Below are 24,755 nucleotides of genomic sequence, written 5' to 3'. Positions count from 1 at the left end.
CACAAAATTAGGCAGAAAATGTGTAAATTAGCATAAATATCAATGTAGAAAATGGGTCTAAAAATGGCTCTATCAGAAGTCCTAAACGAACCTCCTGTAATAGCCTGCCAAGCCTAGAAAGCTTTTAATCTCTGACACTGAAGTGGGTCTCGGCCAGCTAGCTACAGCTTCTATCTTCTTGGGGTCTACTTCAATGCCTTGGTCTGATACAACATGCCCCAAGAAAGAAATGCTCCTTAACCAGAACTCACACTTAGAGAACTTGGCATACAAGCCATGCTCCCTCAAGGTCTGCAACACTAACCTCAGATGATGGGCATGCTCCTCTGCATTCCTGGAATACACTAAGATATCATCAATGAAGACAATAACAAAGTGATCCAGATACTGACTGAAAACTCTGTTCATGAGGTCCATGAATGCTGCAGGGGCATTACTAACCCGAACGGCATTACTAGAAACTCATAATGCCCATATCTGGTCCTAAACGCTGTCTTTGGTACATCCTCTTCTCTGATTCTTAGCTGATGATACCCAGATCTTAGATCTATTTTGGAGAAACAACCTGCTCCTGCTAGCTAGTCAAATAGATCATCGATTCTGGGTAGAGGATACCTGTTCTTGGTAGTGACTTTGTTCAACTGCCTGTAGTCGATACAAAGTCTCAAGGATCCATCCTTCTTCTTTACAAACAGAACTGGAGTGCCCCAATTTGAGGTACTCGGTCAGATGAAACCCTTATCTACCAATTCTTGCAACTGCTCCCTTAACTCTTGCAATTCTGCTGGTGCCATCCTGTAGGGAGGAATAGAGATCGGTCCAGTTCCAGGCAGGACTTCTATTTCAAACTCTATCTCCCTAGCAAGTGGTAGTCCTGGAAGCTCGTCTGGAAAAACATCTGGAAACTCCCTGACTACGGGCACTGAGGCGGGCTCCCTAACCTGACTGCCAAGCTCTCTCACATGAGCTAGATACCCCTGACAACCCCTCCTGAGCAATCTACGAGCCTGCAGGGCTGATATCAAACCTCTAGGCATACCCCTCCTGTCTCCTCTGAAGACAAACTCTGATCCATCCTGGTCTCTGAACCTGACTACCTTGTCTCTACAGTCCAAGGTAGCATCATGAGTGAATAGCCAATCCATCCCTAGAATGACATCAAAATCCGTCAAATCTAGAAGCACAAGGTCGGCTGGAAGGCATCTACCCTCAATAAACACAGGACTAAACCGGCAGACTGACTCTGCCACTAATGGATCACACTTGGGTCCACTGACCCAAAGGGGACACTCTAACCCAGAAGCCATCAAACCCACTCTCTCTACAACTCTCGGTGCAATAAAGAAATGAGAAGCACCAGGGTCCAATAAAGCATACACATCAGAACATCCAATGATGAGATTACCTGACACCACAGTGTTTGACGCGTTAGCCTCCTACTGTTTCATAGTGAAGATCCGAGCTGGATCTGATGGACCTTCACCTCGGGAACCTGCTGAAGAAGAGACTGCTCCTCTCCCTCTGTCTCTGCTACTGCCCTGAGTCATGGCTAGAGCTGCTGGCTGAGCCATACTGCCTGGAGCTGTCTGCTGGGACGGTGCCATGAAAGGCGCCCTCGGACACTCTCGAGCCATGTGTCCCTCCTACCCACACCTGAAGCAGGCTGTAGTCCCAAACCGACACACTCCCTTGTGCGGCTTACCGCACCTCATACACTCAGCACCACCTGAACCTGAGCTCGAGCCACTCCCTAAACCCAGACCTGACTTCAAGCGATTCCAGAACTTGCTCTTCTTTGCTCGTCTGAGGCCTTTGTCTCCCTTTTTACTACCTGAAGCTGCTGCACTCTGATAGAGCCATTTTTAGATCCATTTTCTATATTGTTATTTATGTTAATTTACACATTTTCTACCTAATTTTGTGGTTTTGATCTCATTTTGTAGGAAATGGAGTAAAATGGTAATTTGGCAAAAATGGCTTTAAATCTGCCCAAAAGACAGCAAAAGAGAACAAGCATGGTTTGACCAACTTATTTGCCCAAACCAAAGTGAAGCTGAAATGAAGAGGAAAAGTGACAGCTGACTGACCAGGCTGTTTGCCCAAGACTGTTTGGACAAATAGCGGAGCAAGGCAGAGACAATACCAAGCGCAGACAGCAGTGATCCCAGACAGCCTGTTTGCCCAAACAGCATTGGGCAAACAACACCAGCAGGCAGAAAACCAGCAGAAAAACTGTCAAACTTGGGGACCAAGTCAAACGATCCTCCACGCACTCCAAACACGTGGGACAGCTCAGAAACACCTATTTACACCTCAGCACTCTCTCCTACATATTTAGGAAGCCAAGAATCAAAAAGACACAATTGCCCTCCAAGAATTCAACACTAAATAGGAAAAAGAGTCCATCTCATCAAGAAACCCTAAGGCAGCCTCTTCAGCTATAAAAGGGGATGCAAATCAGCAGAGAGATCATCCTTGGATCATCTTTGGATCACCACACTTGCGGCAGAACCTCACCAGTAGCTGCGCCCTTGCGCCAGCCCCTCTTTTCTCCTTCTTTTTGTCTTCTTTTCTTTTCTTTTATGTTAGTTTCAGCCATGAGTGGCTGAAACCCTAATTTCTAGTTGAAGAATAAGGTGAAACTTTAGTTGTTTATGGATTGGGAGATGTGAACCTTTATGTTCTTCTTTTATTAATCAGTATTTATGCAATTTTATGCTTAAAGTTATTATTGCTTTGTTGTTTTGATCAAATTGGCCACTTGATTCTTGATTACAAGGTAATTGATTGTTAGTTGGGATTATTTTTAGTCCGTAATTGCTGAAAATATTCTGACCTAAGAACACTTGGTGTAAAAACCAAGGAATTGCATAATCTAGCAATATCGCCAAGCTTTTGGGTAGCTAGAATTAGGTCTCTCTATCTCTTAATGCAATTGACAGTTGTTTGTTGCCTATGGCCCAAGGACGTTCCTTGGCAACTTGTTGATTAGTGATTAATTAGAGGACGTTCTGTAATTAATCTAAGCTTAAGGAGGGATTTGGTTGGTGAGAAGCATCTTCCACCTCCATAACTAATTTATTGAATCTAATAAAAGAACCTTTTGTGTCAATGATCAATCCCAACAATTAAGGTGGATCCAATTCTTCAACTAGGCTTTTCTTATTATTGATTTCCCTTTATTTTATTATTTGCTTTACATTATTGCTTTTAATTCTAGTTTAGACACCAAACCTCAAAACCCCCCAATTTACTTTTATTGTCTCTTTATTTCCTTGGTCTTGATAAGAAAAATAAATAGTATCGATTCCCTGTGAATACGATCCCTTTGCCGCTATCTACAAGTTGTGAAATTGTTGGTAACCAAAAGGGTTATTTTTGACCGGCCTCGACAACCGTGAGTCACACTCTGAGAAGAGGGATCTAGCTTTCCCCTGCCTGGGGTCTTAGAACCTGAAGACTGTGCCCTAGACTACTTAACAGTCCCTTGAATAATAGCACTAGCCTCCATTTTTCTAGCTGCATCCACTATGACGTGGAAGCTCTCCCTCTCTGCTGCTAGGATCAGGGAGGAATACCTTGGATGAAGCCTCATGGTATACCTCTTTGCTTTCTTCTGATCTGTATCATAAGCCTGACCCGCATACTGCAACAACTCCAAGAACTTATCAGTGTACTCATCGACACTCATATCCTCAGACTGCCTTAGCTGCTCAAACTCTATCATTTTTAGCTCTCTGGAACTGTCTGGAAAAGCCCACCCAGCAAATTCATTAGCAAACTCCTCCCAAGACATGTTATCCATCCTAGGATCCACATAATTATTAAACCACTCCTTTGCTTTCTTACACTTCAGAGTGAACCCCGCCATCTGAATGGCTCTAGTATCATCTTCCCCCAGCTCATCTGCTATCATCTTCACCGTTTTCAGATACTCAAACGGATCACCTCCTGTTTTATACTTAGGAGCATCCATTTTTTAAGTAATCTGTCATCTTTACCTTGCTCCTCACCGACGAGCTAGGTTTAGGTGTTTGGATAATAGGGACAACTGGTTCTGCTGGTGGCGGAGGAGGTACAACACTTCCTGGATAAGAAGTTGCTGGACTTGGGAAAAAGGGTGAGGGCGGATACATGGGGTACTGTGGATATGGTGGTTAAAAAGGAGGATATGGCATGAAGGTGGGATATGGGTTAAAGCTAGAGTAATCCGATGTACCCCCCATTGAATACCTTGGGCCCTGAAAGAAAGGATGATATTGGTGGATAACCAAACCCCGAGACCTGGGCGCCTCCCTGAGACTCTCCCATACCCTCCTCAGACATGCCAACACCCACACTTCCTTCTCTCTGATCCACATCCATAGCCTCCCTCACACCCTCAGGCTCTTCACCCTGAACTGTTCCTCTTCTGCTTGCATCAAAAGACCTTCTAAGGTCCCTTGATGTACCTTCTCTGCTTGTCCTGCCAGACATTGCCCTTGGCAAAGCAGGGGGACGGGCATCTATGCCCTCATCCACTGGTGGAACTCCAGTCAATCGTACAGATCGACGAGTACCTCGCATTCTGACTTCTGAAACACAACCACACATAAACATTAGCATCATATGGTCCATATGAAAACACATGAACCCCCTACGCATACATAGCATAACATTAATGCACATGCATAAAATCATGGCATTCACATCATCATCAAGACAGGACTATACATCCTATCCTAGTGGACATGATTTTTCTTATTGTGCTTGCCCTTCTATTACATCTATGAGCCCAACACACTCTAGGTCCGACCATATGAACCTAGGGCTCTGATACCAATCTGTAACGACCCGATGACCGGACCGCTACCGGCGCTAGGATTCAGATCGACTTAAGGTCGCCGAAACCCGTAGCAAGCCTACAATGCATTCTGTAAACCTGGTAAATCCCATACATGATCAACAATTTCCACAGAAATTTGAAACTTTACATCTACCAAGCTTAACCTATGCATGCAGATTATCTCTGTAAACATTAAACTCCATACTAGAGCCCTCATCAAATGCTCTAGTTGGGTCATTATTTCATATATTAAGCTTGATTCTCATCATATATCATTATAAAACATAATAATATACAGACCATGTACAAAAGGGATCAACCAACTCTAGGGCCAAGCACAATTCTATCATCAATATACATTACATGACTTTACATCATTTTACAATACATGTCCACTACTGAACTATTACATAAACTTTTACTCTTGCAGCTATCCCATGCTATCTCTAGCCCTGCAAACCTGGGGTTAGGGAGAGGGGTGAGCTATTAGAGCCCAGTGAGTAGAGCACAAAACAAATCATTTAATAAAACATGCTTCCATGAAATGCATCACATCATAAACAATGAACATCACGGATGGACTTGTCACCAATAACCCTCTACAGATCGTAACATGCCCAACTGTGCCAGGGGTGATTAGGCCACACCTGGTCTTCTCTTACTCTGTGCCAGGGGCGATTAGGCCACACCTGGTCTTCTCTTACTCTGTGCCAGGGACGATTAGGCCACACCTGGTCTTTCTATCTCATATCATACCATACCACATCAAGGGTTAAAGGATCCTCCAATATCCATCCACATCCATAATATATTATGCAATGCATCATATTCATGAATACTAATGCAAACAACCTAACATATATACATGGCATTATGATGCATGAGTTATAGATATGACATTATGATGCATGAGTCATGCTAAAACCTTTCATTGGATTTAAAATATAATTCCATTCTACTCACCTCTAGTAGACGCTAGAATACCTCTGAACCAGCTAACACTGCGGGCCTCCTTGGTTCCTCGGGTCCGATCCTACAATGGAGGACTCAAATGAGGTACCAACAAACTCTAACATTTCCCCAAAAACCCCTATCACATCTCAAACATGCATGGAAAAACAGGCAAGGGAAGGTTGGACAGGGGACTTTCGGCGGCAGGTTTGGCGGCCGAAGGTCCCTCCAGAGCAGAAAGTCAGGCACTTTCGGAGGCAGGGTTCGGCGGTCGAAAGTCCTTCCAGAGACAAAAGTCACAACCTTCAGTGGCATGTTCGGCGGCCGAAACTCCACTCCAGAGCCGAAAGTCCAAACTTTCAGGAGCGGGTTTAGGCGGCCAAAACAGCCTCCTCAAGGGGTTCGGCAGCCGAACCTAGGTTCTCCAAGAAGGCAAAACCCGATTCAAACTCACGCTTCCAGCCTCCAAAACCTCTCCAAACCTTCACACCTCACAAGCAAGCTCTCAAACAGATGCATATACCTTTATCCATGCATATAGGGGCTTAGAACTAGCTCAAACCCCCAAAAACAACACAAATACACACATATGGCTTATGATCAACATAAACCCCTAACCATGCAAACCATGCAAAAACTCACTTAAACCCTTCAAAACACACTTAAAACATAAGAAAAGGTGAGGATTCATGCTTACCTCTTGAAGATCGAGAGGATTGATGGTCAGAACTCGGAGATGCAAGGAAAAATAGATCTGGAATCTCCAAGCCTCACAACTTTGCTTCTTTGCTCAAAAACTTCAAAACTAAGATAAAACCTACTTAAAACTTGCTCAACTTTGAAGAAAAACAAGCAATCAACCAAAGGAGGATGAGAACTCACCTATACCCGAAAAGAGAGAAAACTCACCTCCAATCCGGATAAGGAACCTTTTTATAGGTGGCCGGTCAACCACCTTCGGCGGCCAAAGCTGCTTCCACAGCTCCACCACGTTCGACAGCCGAACTTGGGCTTCGGTGGCAATGAAAGTAAGCCACCTTCGGCGGCCGAAAGTAAGGTTCAGCGGTCGAACCTTGCATTTCCCTCCTTGGTCTTTTCTTTTCAAAACTTCAGATTTTCTTAATCAAAGCACTAAAAACATTCAAAAACATGTTGGAAAACCTTTCTTTTACCCTTCCAAGAAACTCCGACATTCTTGAATTCCAAATTCCAATGGTAAGCCCGCCGGAAAGTATGAATTCGGACGCCGGGGTCTAGCCGGGTATTACAACAATGTTCACCATTTGGTCATTGGTCCCGCTAGGCAAGGTCGTAAGATAATTTTTGGCAAGCTATTTGGGTGTTGGTCACTCTAAGAAAGACCGCAAGGTAATTTTTGCCAAGTTAGGCCACGAGGCGACTCTTGTCAGACCACAGATTTAGGCGTTGGTTCTATTAATCGAGTCGTCTGTGCCAGACAGCCAGAAAGGTGGATATACCAACTCTCAAAAAGACAAAGGAGGAAAGCGTCAAACAAAGAACTAGATCGAGTGAAAGATCCTTTTTAACAAACCATTCCAAGGCATTTCACGATCAGTCCACTGAGCCATAGGCCTAGATATTAATCCTATTTTTTAACTATTTTATAATTAAACGAGCGTTAAAGAAGATATGCATTAGCCCCATTCATTAGACAAAAATGGTGACAATAAAGGAAACAAAAGCATACGAAATATATATTTTCATTATAAAATATTATAAGGAGTCAAGAAAGGGACTTGAACAAAGTCTCTATTACATTAAAAGTTTCTATTACATCAGAATCCTTCAAATCTATCTCATCCTATGGGAGGGAGTCGTCTGAAAGGCCATGAGAAGAGCTGTCTCTCTAACTACCTTTCTAGCCTTGCTCTCATAATTAATCTCGTACAATCCAACCTCCCAGGGGTTGTGACGCTGAAAAGGCATGATAGTCGGGCTGGTTGCAGTCCTCAGCTAGTGTATAGAGCTAAGTTGTGTGCTTGCACCTTCAAGAAGATCCGACTTCAGTTGCTCTTCAAAGACCATGATGATATCCTCCACATAGATTTAGTTATCCTCAAGAATAGAAGAAGAAAAGCCTCTACTCCTCTCTCCCATGAGAAACTATCGTGAACCAAAAAGAAAGAAAAAGGGTTGTTATATGGCGAAATAGCCAACAAAACTTTGAATGCAGCACAGAAAATAAGGTGACAATAGGCAAGCGAAATGACGCTCACAACCGAGATCACGCCACGTGTCCTAAATCGAAAAGGCAAACGGTCACCTTCAAACCTAAAGAGTCGAAGACTAGTAGGGGACCTCTGATGTTACATAACATCCACCCAAAGTAAGCTATGAGTTGTTACCACAAAATAGAGGTCATGTGGCAAAGATTTGATAAGTGAGAGATGCTGCCCCACTACGGGAAAAGGAGTCCCAGATACTTTAACATCTGGACTATCATTAAGACTTGCCCTCTTTTAATAGGTCGAGTCTTAGCATAGGGTTACCGTTACTAGCCACGTTCCTAATTCACTTGTAATTGCGAGATCATGAACCCATTAGTTGGCAATATTCATTATCGAGCAGTCAGTCATATCGTCACCGGATTATCAAGAAATATTATTTTTATCTTCATTTTCTTATAGTATAAAAAAAAGAATGAATGATCACAAAAGTAAATGTACACTATTTCTAATACTACTTAAACTTTAAGATATGCTATATTTAGGCCTCGAATATTTCATAAAAAAAATATTTTTCAGAAAAATATATTTTTTAGTATTTAGAGTAATCATAAAATTTAATCAACAGAAAATGTTTCTCCCATAAAAAAAAAAAAGCTAAGTTATTTGAAAAATAACTTTCTTTCTCGAAGAGATATACTTTGATATCTTTATTAAGATCTATATATAAATTTTTTAATTAATTTTATTTTTGAATTAAAATTAAGTAATAAAAATAAATTATCTCATTAAAAAATATTCACAAACAAAATGTTAATAATATAATTAATTTATTTTGATGGTATTAATTGGGTGTATCAATTTAGTTTGATAAAAATTAAATACGTTTGGTTTTATGTAACAATTTACCTGCAAATTAAATAGAATTGGAAGATGATATTACTTTTGTCATTAGAAATCAAGAATTAATTAATTAACTATATTAATCGGAAATCATATCAATTTTGTTGTTTTGAAATACATCAATTTTTTCTCGTCAAGAAAAATTAAAATAAATTGCACCACAGTTAAATAAAATTACAAGTTAAATTCATTTTTTCTGAAATGAAAATCATTAAAGAGAAATAAAGATAAAGTAAATAATTACTGTTCGTTTTTCAGGGTAAGCAATAATTATTAATTAAAACTATTATTCTACTTCAAGTGAGTAATAAAAAATTATCGGGAAAACTCCATCCAGAGAAGATCGGAAGATTACAAATATGGAGGGAGTGACGTGCACTTTTAGGTAATCAGTTGAATTTTCGATTCTGTTCAATTTATTTTTATTGAAAAAGCTGATAACTGCAATAAACTGAAATTCTCTTCCATTCTCCCTTTATTTCATAACTCATTACGCACATTCAATACCTTTAATAGGATTAGTTGATTTTGTAAGTAAATTTAATTTAAATTATATATATATTTATTTATTAATCATTCAAATTATATATTTATCAGACTATTAAAATTAATTTATTTTAATGGTTTAAATTAGATTGAATTAATTAGATTTTATGGATTAAATCAATCCATAAACACCCATATTTTAAACCTAAGATTGGATTAAACTTAACTTATCCTAACTTTAAAATTCCTAATAGAGGGTGACATTTCCCTCTCTTCTCAACGTTATAAACTTGAGCTTTTTGTTCAGCCACGCTAATAAAAAATACTCAAATTTTGATTTAAAACAAATTATTTTCCAAACAACCGCGATTTAGAGCTTTATTTAGATTTAGAAAAAAGAAAATAAACATCACGCTTGTACTTGAAAAAGCAAAAAATAAAATAAAATAAATAGCTATGGTAAGGTATTAATATTATATTACATTATATAGAAATAAATTACATGTAATTTACATTATATATAGTGCTTTAAATTTAATAAAACTTATAATTTAGTTTTTATTTTTTAAATACTAAATGATTTTAATCTCTAATTTTTAACTAAAATAATTTTTTAACTGAACTTACTGTTAATCAAGTGTTAATTGAAAATTTATTTAAAATTAGAAAAATTATTTATTAAAAATATTAAAATTATAAAAAATAATTTATTATAAATTATTAAAAATAAAGAGATTAAACTATTATAAAAGATAAAATCTAAATGATTAAATTGTTACGTTTCAATAATTTATTTTAATAAAATAACTATTTTATTAATGAAATAAAATTTTAAAAATTAAATTATTTCATATTTTATAACAATATTATATTAAATATTTTTTTCTATTAATGTTAATATAAATAAGTTAATTTAAGTATTATATTTTATTTTTTATACACATTGAAGTATGTTTTTAAATATATAATTTTTAAAAATATTTTTTTAATTTGTATTAAATTTACTTTTCTTAACGGAATTGAGAAAATATTTAACATAAAGATATAATGAATATTTTAAAATAAATTAAAAATTAAAAAAGTATAAAAATTAAAGATTTGATATTTATATAATGAAGAAAATATTTAACATAAAATTAATATAAATTAGATTGAAAATTTAAAAAATTAGGGTAAGGATTTAGATTTTTCATGAATAATATAGTCTTTTGATTAAATTTGCTTCTAAATTATTATTAAAAAATTAAATAAACATATCATTTATCAAAATTTAAAAGTATAAGTGATTTTTATTTATTTATTTGTTTTTATTTAAATTTAAATTAAAAAATAAAATTGAATAATTTTTGCTACTTATTTATTATTTTTTCATTCTATAACTTTTGTTTATTATGATTTTATATGTATATTAAAAAAATAATATTTTTTATTAACTTTTCAATTATATCTAGTTTAAAAAATTATATTTTATTAAATATTAAAAAACATTTTGAAATTTTTTTAAAAAATAAAATAAAATAGAATATAATAGTTAACTTACATATTATTATAATAAAAAATAAACAATAATTTTTAAATAATTAAAAAAATGAAAATAAATAAAAATTATAAAATATATTGACGTTAAAAATTATTTTATTAAAATGAGTCAAGGAGAAAAGTGAAAAGATCCGTTCGCTGTTCAAAATAATAAATTCAATTAAATAGTTAAAGATAACTTTCACTATTTTAAAGAGCGATTACTAAAATTAATAATTCAATAATGATGGTGGCAGCAAGTTGAGATTCTTTTAACATCCAAAACTATTTTGCACCACCCTCCGATCCACATCGTGGATCTTTCCTAACTTGCTAAATGTTATATTTAAATTACTTTCAAAAACTTTTTGAATAAATTATTATTAAGTATTTTAATTTTTATAAAATTAATTAATTCATCCTCTTGTTTTTATATTTCGTAAAATTTAATTTTTTTAATTTTTTATTAAAATTTAAAACCGTAGCTCCGACCCTGCCTACATGCGAGGCGTCAAGGAAAAGAAGCAAGATGGCCTTTTCCATTCCTTTTCCACTGATTCTGTAAGCATAAAAAGATCCACCGTTTTCTTTCGTTTTCTATAAAGTTTTCTCAGTTTTTTTTTATCATATATTGAATGGTTAAACGCAGCCAGTAGTTGGGTATGGAGTTTCAAAAGTTGTGGATTCTGGAAGCCCAGAGTTCAAGGAAGGAAACTTAGTTTGGGGGCCAACAACATGGGAAGAGTGCAGTCTCTTTACAAATCTTGATACCCTTGGTAAAATCGAGCACACTGTTGTACTCTTTCCTTCTATAATGGAGTTCTCGGAATGCCTGGCCATTCAGCTTACGTCAGGTTCTATGAAATATGTGCTCCGAAGAAAGGAGAGTATGTCTTCATGTCATGTCCAATTTTTCAAATCATGCATATTTAAAAAATAATTTTAAAATTATACAGAATTAAAAAATATTTTCAAATTTTGTGTGTTTAACCTAATTAGTTCGACACTATGATTACCGAACAAACGAGTTTGATACTTATGATATCGAATTTAAGCAAGTTATGGATGTCGAACTGTGCAAAATACAACTTGTTGAGTGCCGAACAAGCTGATTGTGCCACGGACAGCGGATAATCTGCTTCGCACTTATAGTGCCGAAGAAGTCTGGCCTGCTGGCTTGCACGACCTGCAGAGCCGTGCATGTATGCACTTGCATCCACGGCAGGTGTATGAATTTTATTAAATATATATTAAAATTTAATATTTTTAAAATAAAAAGTAATTAAAAAATAAAATGTAATAATTGTAACGACCCGAAAATCGGACCGCTACCGACGCTAGGATCCAGATCGGCTTAAGGCCGCCGGGACCCGTAGCAAGCCTGACATGTAACCTGTAAACCTGTTTAATCCCATACATGATCAACAATCATACATAAAAATTTAAAACTTTTCTTTCATTCATTTCTCATACACCAAACTCAACCTGTGCATGCACTAAACATATACATAATCATAAACTTGACCCCTCTGTGGGATCTCATCAATGCCCCCCAATAGGTGGCAATACATGTGTTGAGTTTGCTAAACATAGTCATCAATAAACATTAAGATCATGTATCAAAAGGGATTACAATATACTATGGTCAAGCACACTTCTAAACCTCAATATCATTATACATAACATAACTATTCAATTTTACATCATTATACAATTTATCATGTCCACTTTCTATCTATTACAAACACATGACTTTACTCTTCTTGACTTCTCTGTCTAGCCTGTACCTGCAATCCTGGGGGATTAGGGAGAAGGGGTGAGCTACTAGAGCCCAGTGAGCAGAATAACAGAAAACAACATTTAAAATCTCATGCCATCATGTAATGCAACACATCACAACAAATCACATCTCGGATGGTATTGTCACCAATAGTCCTCTACATTCCAAAGTGCCGGGACGTAGAATGGGTACAACCGGTCTTTCTCTTAACATAACATATCATAACATACCAATGTGCCAGGGACGTAGAATGGGTACAACCTGAACTTTCTCTTACATAGTGCCAGGGACATAAAATGGGTACAACCTGGACTTCCATACCATATCATGCCGTAGCATCATCATACCATATGAGGACTAAAGGATCATTCAATAACCAATCCACATCAACATCATAAATGCAATGCAACATATTCGTGAATTCTAATGCAAACAACCTAATTCATCACATGGCATTCATGATGCATGAACATGCTCAATTGTATAATTCATTTGCTTTAAAAACATAAAGGTTTATTCTACTCACCTCTGGCTGAAGCTCTACTGACTCAGAAGCAGCTGAACTCACTGCTGGGGTCCTCGGTTCCTCGGGTCCAAACCTACACAGGTGGACTCAAATGAGGGACCAAACAACTAGAACATAACTCCAAAAATATCCCCCAAAAACCCCCTAAAACACCTCAAAACAATCATGCAAAATCATGCAAAGGAAGGCTGGACAGGGCACTTTCGGCGGCAGGTTCGGCGGCCGAAAGTCCCTCAAGAGCCGAAAGTCAGGCAGGTTCGGCGGCACCTTCGGCGGCCGAAACTCCCAGATAGAGGCGAAACTCATGCATGTTCGGCGGCACTTTCGGCGGCCGAAACTCCCAGACAGAGACGAAAGTCTCCTTTCGGGGGCAAGCTTCAGCAGCCGAAGGCTGCTTCCATAAGAGGGTTCGGCGGCCGAAAGTCCTTTCGGCTGCCGAACCTGGTTTCTCCCAAAGGGCAGAAACTTGGTTCAAACATGCACAAATGCCTCCAACTCATACCATCATGCATTTAGCTTAACCAAAACATGCATACAAGCTCCTAGGGGTCTCAAACTACCTTAAACCCCAACTACAACACATCAAACAACACAAATCCAACATACATTGTCCATAAACCAACATAAACCCAAAAACTCATAAAACCCTACACATGCATTTCTACTTCAAGAATCAACTTAAAACTTGTTAAAAACATGTAGTGAGCTCAAGATCGGCCCTTACCTCTTGTAGATCGAGAGGAAGACGACCCTAGCTCGGAGATGGGAGAGATTTGAGTTCTTGAACCTCAAAGCTCCAAAACTCGCTTTAAACTCGAAAATCTTCAAAATAAAGTGAAACTAGTGAAAATGGTGAAAGATTTGAAGGAAAGAACTCAAAGATGGTGAGGAATAGCGGAAGGGCTCACCTTGGCCAAAAATGGGGAGAAAGCTCTCCCATTTCGGCTAAGGGGCTCTTTTATAGTGGCTAGCCAGGCCACATTCGGGAGCCGAACGTGCCTCCGCATGCATGCCATGTTCGGCGGCCGAACTTGAGGTTCGGCGGCCGAACCTGGGCTTCCCTCACTTATGCCTTCGGGGGCCTAAGGCTCACCCGAAAAGCATGCATGTTCGGCGGCTGAACTTTGAGTTTCGGCGGCCGAACCTGAGCTTTCCTCCAAGGTTGTTTTCATGCAAAAACTCATTTCCTTTTCATTTAAAATCATGAAAAACATTAAAATATTTTATGAAAACATGTTTCTACCCCACTAGAGGCTTTCGACGTCCGAGATTCCACCGGACGGTAGGAATTCCGATACTGGAGTCTAGCCGGGTATTACATTCTCCCCCCTTTAAGAACATTCGTCCCCGAATGTTCCTCAACTAGCACATAGCATGACATACACATAACATACATGTAAAGCACATAAAACTCATAAGGAACTAACCTTAGAAAAGATAAGGGTATTGCTGGAGCATGGACTCTCGTGTCTCTCAAGTGCATTCTTCCAAATTGTGGTGGTTCCATAGGACTTTCACAATCGGGATTTTCTTGTTTCTCAGCTTTCTGATCTGGGTGTCTATGATCCGCACTGGCTGCTCAACATAGGTGAGATCCTCTTGGATCTCCACCTCAGGCTCACTAAGAACCTTGCCCGGATCTGACACAAACTTCCTCAACATTGAAACATGGAAAACCGAATGGATTCTTGCCATTGAAGCAGACAAATCTAGCTTGTACGACACATTCCCAATCTTCTGCAAGATTTCAAAGGGTCATATGTATCATGGGGCTAGTTTACCTTTCTTCCCAAAGCGAACCATTCCTTTCATTGGAGACACCTTGAGCAATACCAGATTCCCCTCCTGAAACTCTACTTGCCGTCTGCGGACGTCTGCATAACTCTTCTGTCTGCTTGCAGCAGTCTTGATTCTCTCTCTGATTATGGGTACCACCCTGCTGGTGATCTCTACTAGCTCAGGCCCTGCCAAGGCCCTTTCTCCAACTTCCTCCCAGCAAACAGGTGACCTGCACTTCCTCCCATATAAAGCTTCATATGGAGCCATCCCGATGCTAGCATGATGGCTGTTATTGTAGGCAAACTCCACCAAAGATAGATGCTGCCTCCAAGAATCGCCAAAGTCCAGCACACACATTCTAAGCATATCCTCGATAGTCTGGATGGTCCTTTCGGACTGTCCGTCCGTCTGGGGGTGGAAGTCAGTACTGAAATCCAACCTAGTACCCATGGCATTCTGCAAACTCCGCCAAAACCTGGAGGTGAACTGGGGCCCTCTATTCGACACTATTGAAACAGGAACCCCATGCAGTCTGACTATCTCATCAACATACACCTGCGCCAACTTGTCCACAGAATAGCTACTCCTGACAGGGATGAAGTGAGCAGATTTGGTGAGTCTGTCCACAATCACCCATATGGAGTCCAATCTGTTAGACGTCGCCGGTAACCCCACTACGAAGTCCATAGCTATATTCTCCCATTTCCACTCAGGAATAGGTAGCGGGTTAAGCATTCCAGCTGGCTTCTAATGTTCCAGCTTCACCCTCTGGCACACTTCGCAGGCTGACACAAACTGTGCCACTTCTTTCTTCATCGTTGGCCACCAATAGACCTTCTTCAGATCTTGATACATCTTGGTGGCTCCGGGGTGAACGTTGTATCTTGCATTATGAGCCTCCCTCATAATGTCTCCTTTTAGCCCTATGTCATCTGGTACACACAATCGACTCCTATAGCGGAGGATCCCCTTACTGTCAAATCTGAACTCACTGTCTTTGCCTGACTGAACAGTCCTGGCAATCTTCACTAACTCTGGGTCCTCATGCTGTTTCTGAGCCACTTGCTCAAGAAACACAGGTGTCACTCTCATCTGGGCCACTAAAGCACCGGTACCAGACAACTCCAACTGTAGACCTTCATCAATGAGCTTGAAAAACTCCTTCACCACTGGTCTCCTCTCTGCCGTTATGTGGGATAGACTGCCTAGTGACTTCCAGCTTAGAGCATCTGCCACAACATTCGCCTTACCCGGATGATACTGAATCTTGCAATCATAGTCACTCAGCAGCTCTACCCATCTCCTCTGTCTCAAGTTCAAATCTCTTTGACTCAGGATGTATTGCAGGCTTTTATGATCTGTAAAGATCTCACATTTTACCCCATAGAGGTAGTGCCTCCACATCTTGAGTGCAAAGATTACTGCTGCCATCTCAAGGTCATGTGTGGGGTAATTCAACTCATGCTTCTTCAGCTGCCTAGAAGCATAAGCAATCACCCTCTCATTCTGCATCAGTACACAACCCAGTCCCACATGGGACGCATCACAAAAGACTGTAAAGTCCTCATCACTAGATGGCAGAGCTAAAACTGGTGATGAAGTCAACCTCTTCTTAAGCTCTTCAAAACTCTCTTCGCACTGGTCGGTCCACAGAAACTTCTGATTCTTCCTGGTTAGTCTGGTCAGAGGAGCTGCTATTTTCGAGAAGTCCTGAGCGAACCTCCTGTAGTAACCTGCCAAACCCAAGAAACTCCTGATCTCCGTCACTGAAGTGGGTCTAGGCCAGTTAGCCATAGTTTCTGTCTTCTTGGGGTCCACCTCTATCCCATTCTCTGACACTACATGCCCCAAGAACGAAATGCTCCTCAGCCAGAACTCACACTTAGAGAACTTGGCATACAAGCCATGTTCCCTCAAGGTCTGCAGAACCAACCTCAGATGATGGGCATGCTCCTCTGCATTTCTGGAATACACTAAGATATCATCTATGAAGACAATAACAAAGTGATCCAGGTATTGACTAAACACTCTATTCATGAGATCCATGAATGCTGCAGGGGCGTTGGTTAACCCGAACGGCATTACAAGGAACTCAAAATGCCCATATATGGTCCTGAAGGCTGTCTTCGGCACATCCTCTTCCCTTATCCTTAGCTGATGGTACCCCGATCTCAGATCTATTTTGGAGAAACAACCTGCTCCAGCTAGCTGGTCAAATAGATCGTCGATCCTTGGCAATGGGTACTTATTCTTGGTAGTGACTTTGTTCAACTGCCTGTAGTCGATACAAAGTCTAAGGGATCCATCCTTCTTTCTGACAAACAAAACCGGTGCACCCCAAGGTGAGGTGCTCGGTCGGATGAAGCCCTTTTCTACCAGCTCTTGCAATTGTTCTTTCAATTCCTTCAACTCGGCTGGAGCCATCCTGTAGGGAGGGATAGAGATCGGTCGGGTTCCAGGCATCAGTTCTATCTCGAACTCTATCTCCCTAGCAGGTGGTAACCCTGGCAGCTCGTCTGGGAAGACGTCTAGAAACTCTCTAACCACTGGCACCGAGGAGGGCTCTCTAACCTGACTGCTAAGCTCTCTCACATGAGCCAAATACCCCTGACATCCCTTCCTAAGCAACCTACGAGCCTGAAGAGCTGATATCAGACCTCTAGGTGTACCCCTCCTGTCTCCCCTGAAGACAACCTCTGATCCATCCTGACCTCTGAACCTGACTACCTTGTCCCTGCAGTCCAAGGTAGCACCATGGGTAGATAACCAGTCCATCCCTAGAATGACGTCAAAATCTGTCAAATCTAGAACCACCAGGTCGGTGGACAAGCATCTTCCCTCAACAAACACAGGACTACACTGGCAGACTGACTCTGCCACCGATGGATCACACTTGGGTCCACTAACCCAGAGAGGACACTCTAACTCAGAGATCATCAACCCCAACCTCTGGACGGCTCTCGGAGCAATAAAAGAATGAGATGCACCAGGGTCCATCAAGGCGTACACATCTGAACAACCAATGACTAAATTACCTGCCACCACGGTGTTAGATGCATCTGCCTCCTGTTGAGTCATCGTGAAGATCCGTGCTGGAGCTGATGGACCTTCACCTCTGAAACCCGCTGAAGAAGAGGCTGCTCCTCTCCCTCTACCTCTGCCACTGGCCTGAGTCATGGCTGGAGCTGCTGGCTGAGCCACACTACCAGAAGCCGTCTGCTGAGACTGTGCTCCAAAAGCTGCCCTAGGACACTCCCGAGCCATGTGTCCCTCTTGCCCGCATCTGAAGCAGGCTGCTGTCCCAGCTCGGCAAACTCCCCTGTGTGGCCTACCACACTTTGCACAAACTGCATTATCCGCACCAGAGCTCGAGCCACTCCCTAGTCCCAGACTAGACTTGACCTTGTTCCAAAACTTGTTCTTCTTGGGCTTCCTAGTGGTGTTGTTCCACTTTTTGCTACCTGAAGCTGCTGCACTCAGAGAAGAAGAGCCTGGGGTCTTGGAACCAGAAGGCTGTGCCACAGACTGTCTGACTGTTCCCTGAACGATGGCACTGGCCTCCATTTTCTGGGCCATATCCACTATGGCATGGAAGCTCTCCCTATCTGCTGACTGGATCAAGGAGGAATATCTGGAGTGGAGTTTCATGATATACCTCCTTGACCTTTTCTGGTATGAGTCAAGATTTTGCCCTGCAAATGGCAACAGCTCCAAGAATCTGTCTGTGAACTCCTCTACACCCATCTCATCAGTCTGCCTCAACTGCTCAAACTCTATCATCTTCAGCTCCCTTGAACTATCTGGGAAAGCCCATCCTGCAAACTCGTTTGCAAACTCCTCCCAAGACATGCTGTCTACTCTGGGGTTCACATAATTCTTGAACCACTCTCGTGCCTTCTTACACTTAAGAGTGAACCCAGCCATCTGAATGGCTCTACTGTCATCAGCCCCAATCTCATCTGTGATCACCTTAACCCTTTCAAGATACACAAATGGGTCATTCCCTTTTTCATACTGAGGAGCACCCAGTTTCATTTAATCGGTCATCTTGACCTTGCTCCCACTGGCTGAGCTAGGTTTAGAAGGTTGGGTAACTAGGGCTGCTGGTTCTGTAGGTGGTGGAGGTGGTGCAACATTTTCTGAGGTAGGGTTTGCTGGATTTGGATAGTAGGGTGGGGGTGGATACATTGGGTACTGTGAATATGGTGGGTAGTAGGGTGGGTATGGCATCTGTGTGGGATAAGGGGTGAAGCTAGGGTAATCCGATGTACCTCCCATCGAATACCCGGGATTTTGTGAGAAGTGTGGGTAGTGGGGTGGCTGAACAAATCCCGAGGCCTGAGTGCCTCCTTGGGACTCTCCCATTCCCTCTTCTGACATGCTAACTCCCAAACTGCCATCCCTCCTCTGTTCTACATCCATATCATCCCCCATGTCTTCTGACATTCCTCCCTGAACTGTTCCCCTCACTAATCTGCTCCTACCCAGATCCAGAGACCTTCTAGGGTCTCTTACTGCTCTTTCTCTGTTAGACCTACTAGACATTGCCCTAGGCAATGTAGGAGGACGGGCGCTTATGCCCTCATCCTCAGGTGGCACTCCAGTCAATCTTGCTGATCGACGAGTTCCCCTCATCCTGTTTTCTGAAAGGCAGCACATAACAAGCAAACATTAGCATCATATGGTTCATGTGGGCACACATGAACCCTCATCTCATACATCACATATCATTAATGCACATGCATATAATCATGGCATTTCACATCATCAAACAAGACAGGACTCCACATCCTATCCTAGTGGACATGATCTTCCTATTGTGCTTGACCTTCTATAATATCTATGAGCCTGACACTCTAGGTCCGACCATATGAACCTAGGGCTCTGATACCATTCTGTAACGACACAAAAATCGGACCGCTACCGGCGCTAGGATCCAGATCGGCTTAAGGCCGCCGAGACCCGTAGCAAGCCTGACATGTAACCTGTAAACCTGTTTAATCCCATACATGATCAACAATCATACATAAAAATTTAAAACTTTTCTTTCATTCATTCCTTATACACCAAACTCAACCTGTGCATGCACTAAACATATACATAATCATAAACTTGACCCCTCTGTGGGATCTCATCAATGCCCCCCAATGGGTGGCAATACATGTGTTGAGTTTGCTAAACATAGTCATCAATAAATATTAAGATCATGTATCAAAAGGGATTACAATATACTATGGTCAAGCACACTTCTAAACCTCAATATCATTATACATAACATAACTATTCAATTTTACATCATTATACAATTTATCATGTCCACTTTCTATCTATTACAAACACATGACTTTACTCTTCTTGACTTCTCTGTCTAGCCTGTTCCTGCAATCCTGAGGGATTAGGGAGAAGGGGTGAGCTACTAGAGCCCAGTGAGCAGAATAACAGAAAACAACATTTAAAATCTCATGCCATCATGTAATGCAACACATCACAACAAATCACATCTCGGATGGTATTGTCACCAATAGTCCTCTACATTCCAAAGTGTCGGGACGTAGAATGGGTACAACCGGTCTTTCTCTTAACATAACATATCATAACATACCAATGTGCCAGGGACGTAGAATGGGTACAACCTGCTGGACTTTCTCTTACATAGTGCCAGGGACGTAGAATGGGTACAACCTGGACTTCCATACCATATCATGCCGTAGCATCATCATACCATATGAGGACTAAAGGATCATTCAATAACCAATCCACATCAACATCATAAATGCAATGCAACATATTCGTGAATTCTAATGCACACAACCTAATTCATCACATGGCATTCATGATGCATGAACATGCTCAATTGTATAATTCATTTGCTTTAAAAACATAAAGGTTTATTCTATTCACCTCTGGCTGAAGTTCTACTGACTCAGAAGCAGCTGAACTCACTGCTGGGGTCCTCGGTTCCTCGGGTCCGAACCTACACAGGTGGACTCAAATGAGGGACCAAACAACTAGAACATAACTCCAAAAACATCCCCCAAAAACCCCCTAAAACACCTCAAAATAATCATGCAAAATCATGCAAAGGAAGGCTGGATAGGGCACTTTCGGCGGCAGGTTCGGCGGCCGAAAGTCCCTCCAGAGCCGAAAGTCAGGCAGGTTCGGCGGCACCTTCGGCGGCCGAAACTCCCAGACAGAGGCGAAACTCATGCATGTTCGGCGGCACTTTCGGCGGCCGAAACTCCCAGACAGAGACGAAAGTCTCCTTTTGGGGGCAAGCTTCGGCAGCCGAAGGCTGCTTCCACAAGAGGGTTCGGCGGCCGAAAGTCCTTTCGGCTGCCGAACCTGGTTTCTCCCAAAGGGCAGAAACTTGGTTCAAACATGCACAAATGCCTCCAACTCATACCATCATGCATTTAGCTCAACCAAAACATGCATACAAGCTCCTAGGGGTCTCAAACTACCTTAAACCCCAACTACAACACATCAAACAACACAAATCCAACATACATTGTCCATAAACCAACATAAACCCAAAAACTCATAAAACCCTACACATGCATTTCTACTTCAAGAATCAACTTAAAACTTGTTAAAAACATGTAGTGAGCTCAAGATCGGCCCTTACCTCTTGTAGATCGAGAGGAAGACGACCCTAGCTCGGAGATGGGAGAGATTTGAGTTCTTGAACCTCAAAGCTCCAAAACTCGCTTTAAACTCGAAAATCTTCAAAATAAAGTGAAACTAGTGAAAATGGTGAAAGATTTGAAGGAAAGAACTCAAAGATGGTGAGGAATGGCGGAAGGGCTCACCTTGGCCGAAAATGGGGAGAAAGCTCGCCCATTTCGGCTAAGGGGCTCTTTTATAGTGGCTGGCCAGACCACATTCGGGAGCCGAACGTGTCTCCGCATGCATGCCATGTTCGGCGGCCGAACTTGAGGTTTGGCGGCCGAACCTGGGCTTCCCTCACTTATGCCTTCGGGGGCCTAAGGATCACCCGAAAAGCATGCATGTTCGGCGGCCGAACTTTGAGTTTCGGCGGCCGAACCTGAGCTTTCCTCCAAGGTTGTTTTCATGCAAAAACTCATTTCCTTTTCATTTAAAATCATGAAAAACATTAAAACATTTTATGAAAACATGTTTCTACCCCACTAGAGGCTTCCGACGTCCGAGATTCCACCGGACGGTAGGAATTCCAATACCGGAGTCTAGCCGGGTATTACAATAATTTTTTTATAAATTTAATAATTTAATTTTTTAAATTATTTAATTCGTCTTATTTATTTATTATTTTAAAATTATTTATTATTTTTTTTATAATTTTTTAAAAATATTAAATTTTAATATATATTTAAAAAATTTACAAAAACTTAAATATAAAATAAAATTAATAATAAACAATTTATTTTTTATTATAATATAAAAAATAAATAATAATTTTAAAATAATTAATAAATAAGACGGATTAAATATTTTCAAAAATAAAATTATTAAATTTATAAAAAATTATTACATTTTATTTTTTTAATTACTCTTTATTTTAAAAATATTAAATTTTAATATATATTTAAAAATATTTCTGTCTAATTACATGCACCTGCTGCGGATGCAAATGTGCCGAACTTCTTCGGCACAATAAGCTTGTTTGACACTATGAATACCGAACAAAAATTAGTTTATTCGGCAGACACCAAGGTTGACACACAATTCGAAAATATTTTCGAATTGATTTTAGAATTATTTTTTTTAAATATGCGTGATTTGAAAAATTGCTCAGCATATATGGTGCCATTGGCCAGATCGTTGGTCAATATGCTAAGCTTATGGGTCGTTACGTTGTTGGCAGCGGTGGAAGTAAAGAAAAGTTTCATATCTTTCTATTTTCATCTTCATTTGTTGTCTGTAGAGTTCTATATTTTAAAGGCAATACTAAAATTTTCTGAACGAACAGGTTGATATTCTGAAGAATAAGTTGGGATTTGACGAGGAATTTCAATTACAACGAAGAACCAGACTTGGATGCAGCTTTAAAAAGGTATTTCCGAGAGGGAATTGACATATACTTCGAGAGCGTCGGAGGCTTTAAATGCTTGATGCGGTGCTTCTAAACATGAGAGTTTATGGCCGAATTGCAGCAAGTGGAATGATCTCTTAGTACAATATTGAACGCCATGAGGGGATAACCAACTTGATGCAGATTGTGTTTATACGAGAATTCTGATGAAAGGATTCCTGGTTTTTCGATTACAATCAGTTGTACTCTAAGTTCTTGGAACATACGCTGCCTTATGTCCGAGAAGGAAAGATTGTTTACATGGAAGAAGAAAATGAAGGAATTGAGAGTGGCCCTGGAGCCTTGGAAAGGCTTTTTACAGGCCAGATTACTGGAAAGGGAATAATTGTTGTTGCTCGTGATTAAGCTTTTTGGATTTCCTTTGTTGTTGTTATGAGTTAAATTTCATGCCAAACTCTCCCCTGTGAAGGTGGAGACTGTGCTGTGGAGTTGTTCTTTTGATATTTTATCTCACCTGAAAAGATTTTTATCAAAATTTGCCACCTACGTAATAAGATTGCTTCAAAAGAAGTCATATGTAGTATATCTTTTCTTTTCATTTTTTTAATATTTTAATATAAAAATTAACTTCTCTCATTAAACATTAGTCTTATTTCAATATTTTCAAAATTTTATTACTAAAATTTTATCTCATGTAAAAAATTTTTGAAACTCTTTTTTTTTTTTTTTTTACTATGTTTATTAAAAAAATTTAAATTACAGAGAACTCAAGTTGATGTATACTCATCATATTCATATTGCTAAGAAATCAATATAAAGTAATATTCTTTTACAAGTATTTTGATAATTATAAAAAATAGTATTTTAATAATGATTATTAAATTATTGTTATTAAAATAAATTAATAAATAATCTCCGCAGCATTTGAGGGGAAAAAAAAAAAACAACAACTGATTGACGTGTAATTAAAGAAAAGGGAATAAAAATTGACGTGTTTACCAGTACAAGGCCCACCTGATTCAGCCTATTAAGTGTTGGGCTTACATGGAGGCCTATGGGCTGTAATTATTATGAGGCACAACTCAATATGAGTTGCGCAGTCTGATCAAGCTTATAAATTTATTAATTCTCCTCATTAATTAGTACTGGTTTGAATGGGTGCTTTGAAAATTTTTTTTTTCAATTGGATTTAAATTTTATAAATGAAGTAAATATTTATTAAAAGTATTTTATCTCTTAATAAATCCATACAAAATAAAATATCTGTAGTTAAAAAAAATAATTCTCTTTATTGTTATGTTAAAACAAGCCCTAAAACCAATGAATATAATTCTTTTCTTGTTTTGTTTTTTTACCAAATGCAGTTCAATTTTTTGCAAGGCCCAACAAACTAATTGCAAGTTATATTCAAAGTTAAACAAAAATCCAATGCAAATCCAAAGATCAAAAAGAGCCCAAGCTCAGAAAAAATAAACTCAGCTAAATACACCCTAATCTACAGAATCACCTAACATGCTGGACCCACATGCGCCGCTTTGCACTGCATCGCACTATACCAACACCACTGGTATGCCAACCGAAATCAATGCAACTGCCATGTCCACCTCAGCTACCCTAACAAGCACAACCCGCAGAACTACGGTGAAGCAAAAGCAACCTAAAGCAAAATCCAACAAGGCCAGTCGTGAAACCACCAAAACAAGACATGTAAGCAATGCTCTCATTGGATCTATACCAACAGCCGTCAAAAAAAAAAAAAAAAAAGATTCATGATAATTTTAGTCCAACAT

General features: G+C 39.9%; 1 protein-coding gene across 1 annotated transcript; it reads left to right on the top strand.

Annotated features, from left to right (window-relative positions):
- Window positions 1–11,370: 11,370 nt before the first annotated feature.
- On the top strand, window positions 11,371–23,370 carry LOC110615371 (2-alkenal reductase (NADP(+)-dependent)-like). The gene is made up of 4 exons (XM_021757215.1): window positions 11,371–11,430; window positions 11,519–11,665; window positions 22,903–22,986; window positions 23,206–23,370. The coding sequence occupies exons 1-4, from the start codon at window positions 11,371–11,373 to the stop codon at window positions 23,368–23,370; spliced, it is 456 nt and encodes a 151-aa protein (XP_021612907.1).
- The last annotated feature ends 1,385 nt before the right edge of the window (window positions 23,371–24,755 follow it).

The sequence above is a fragment of the Manihot esculenta genome, chromosome 5, assembly GCF_001659605.2.
Source record: "Manihot esculenta cultivar AM560-2 chromosome 5, M.esculenta_v8, whole genome shotgun sequence".
Taxonomy (NCBI): domain Eukaryota; kingdom Viridiplantae; phylum Streptophyta; class Magnoliopsida; order Malpighiales; family Euphorbiaceae; genus Manihot; species Manihot esculenta.
This window is presented reverse-complemented; position numbering and strand designations above follow the sequence as displayed.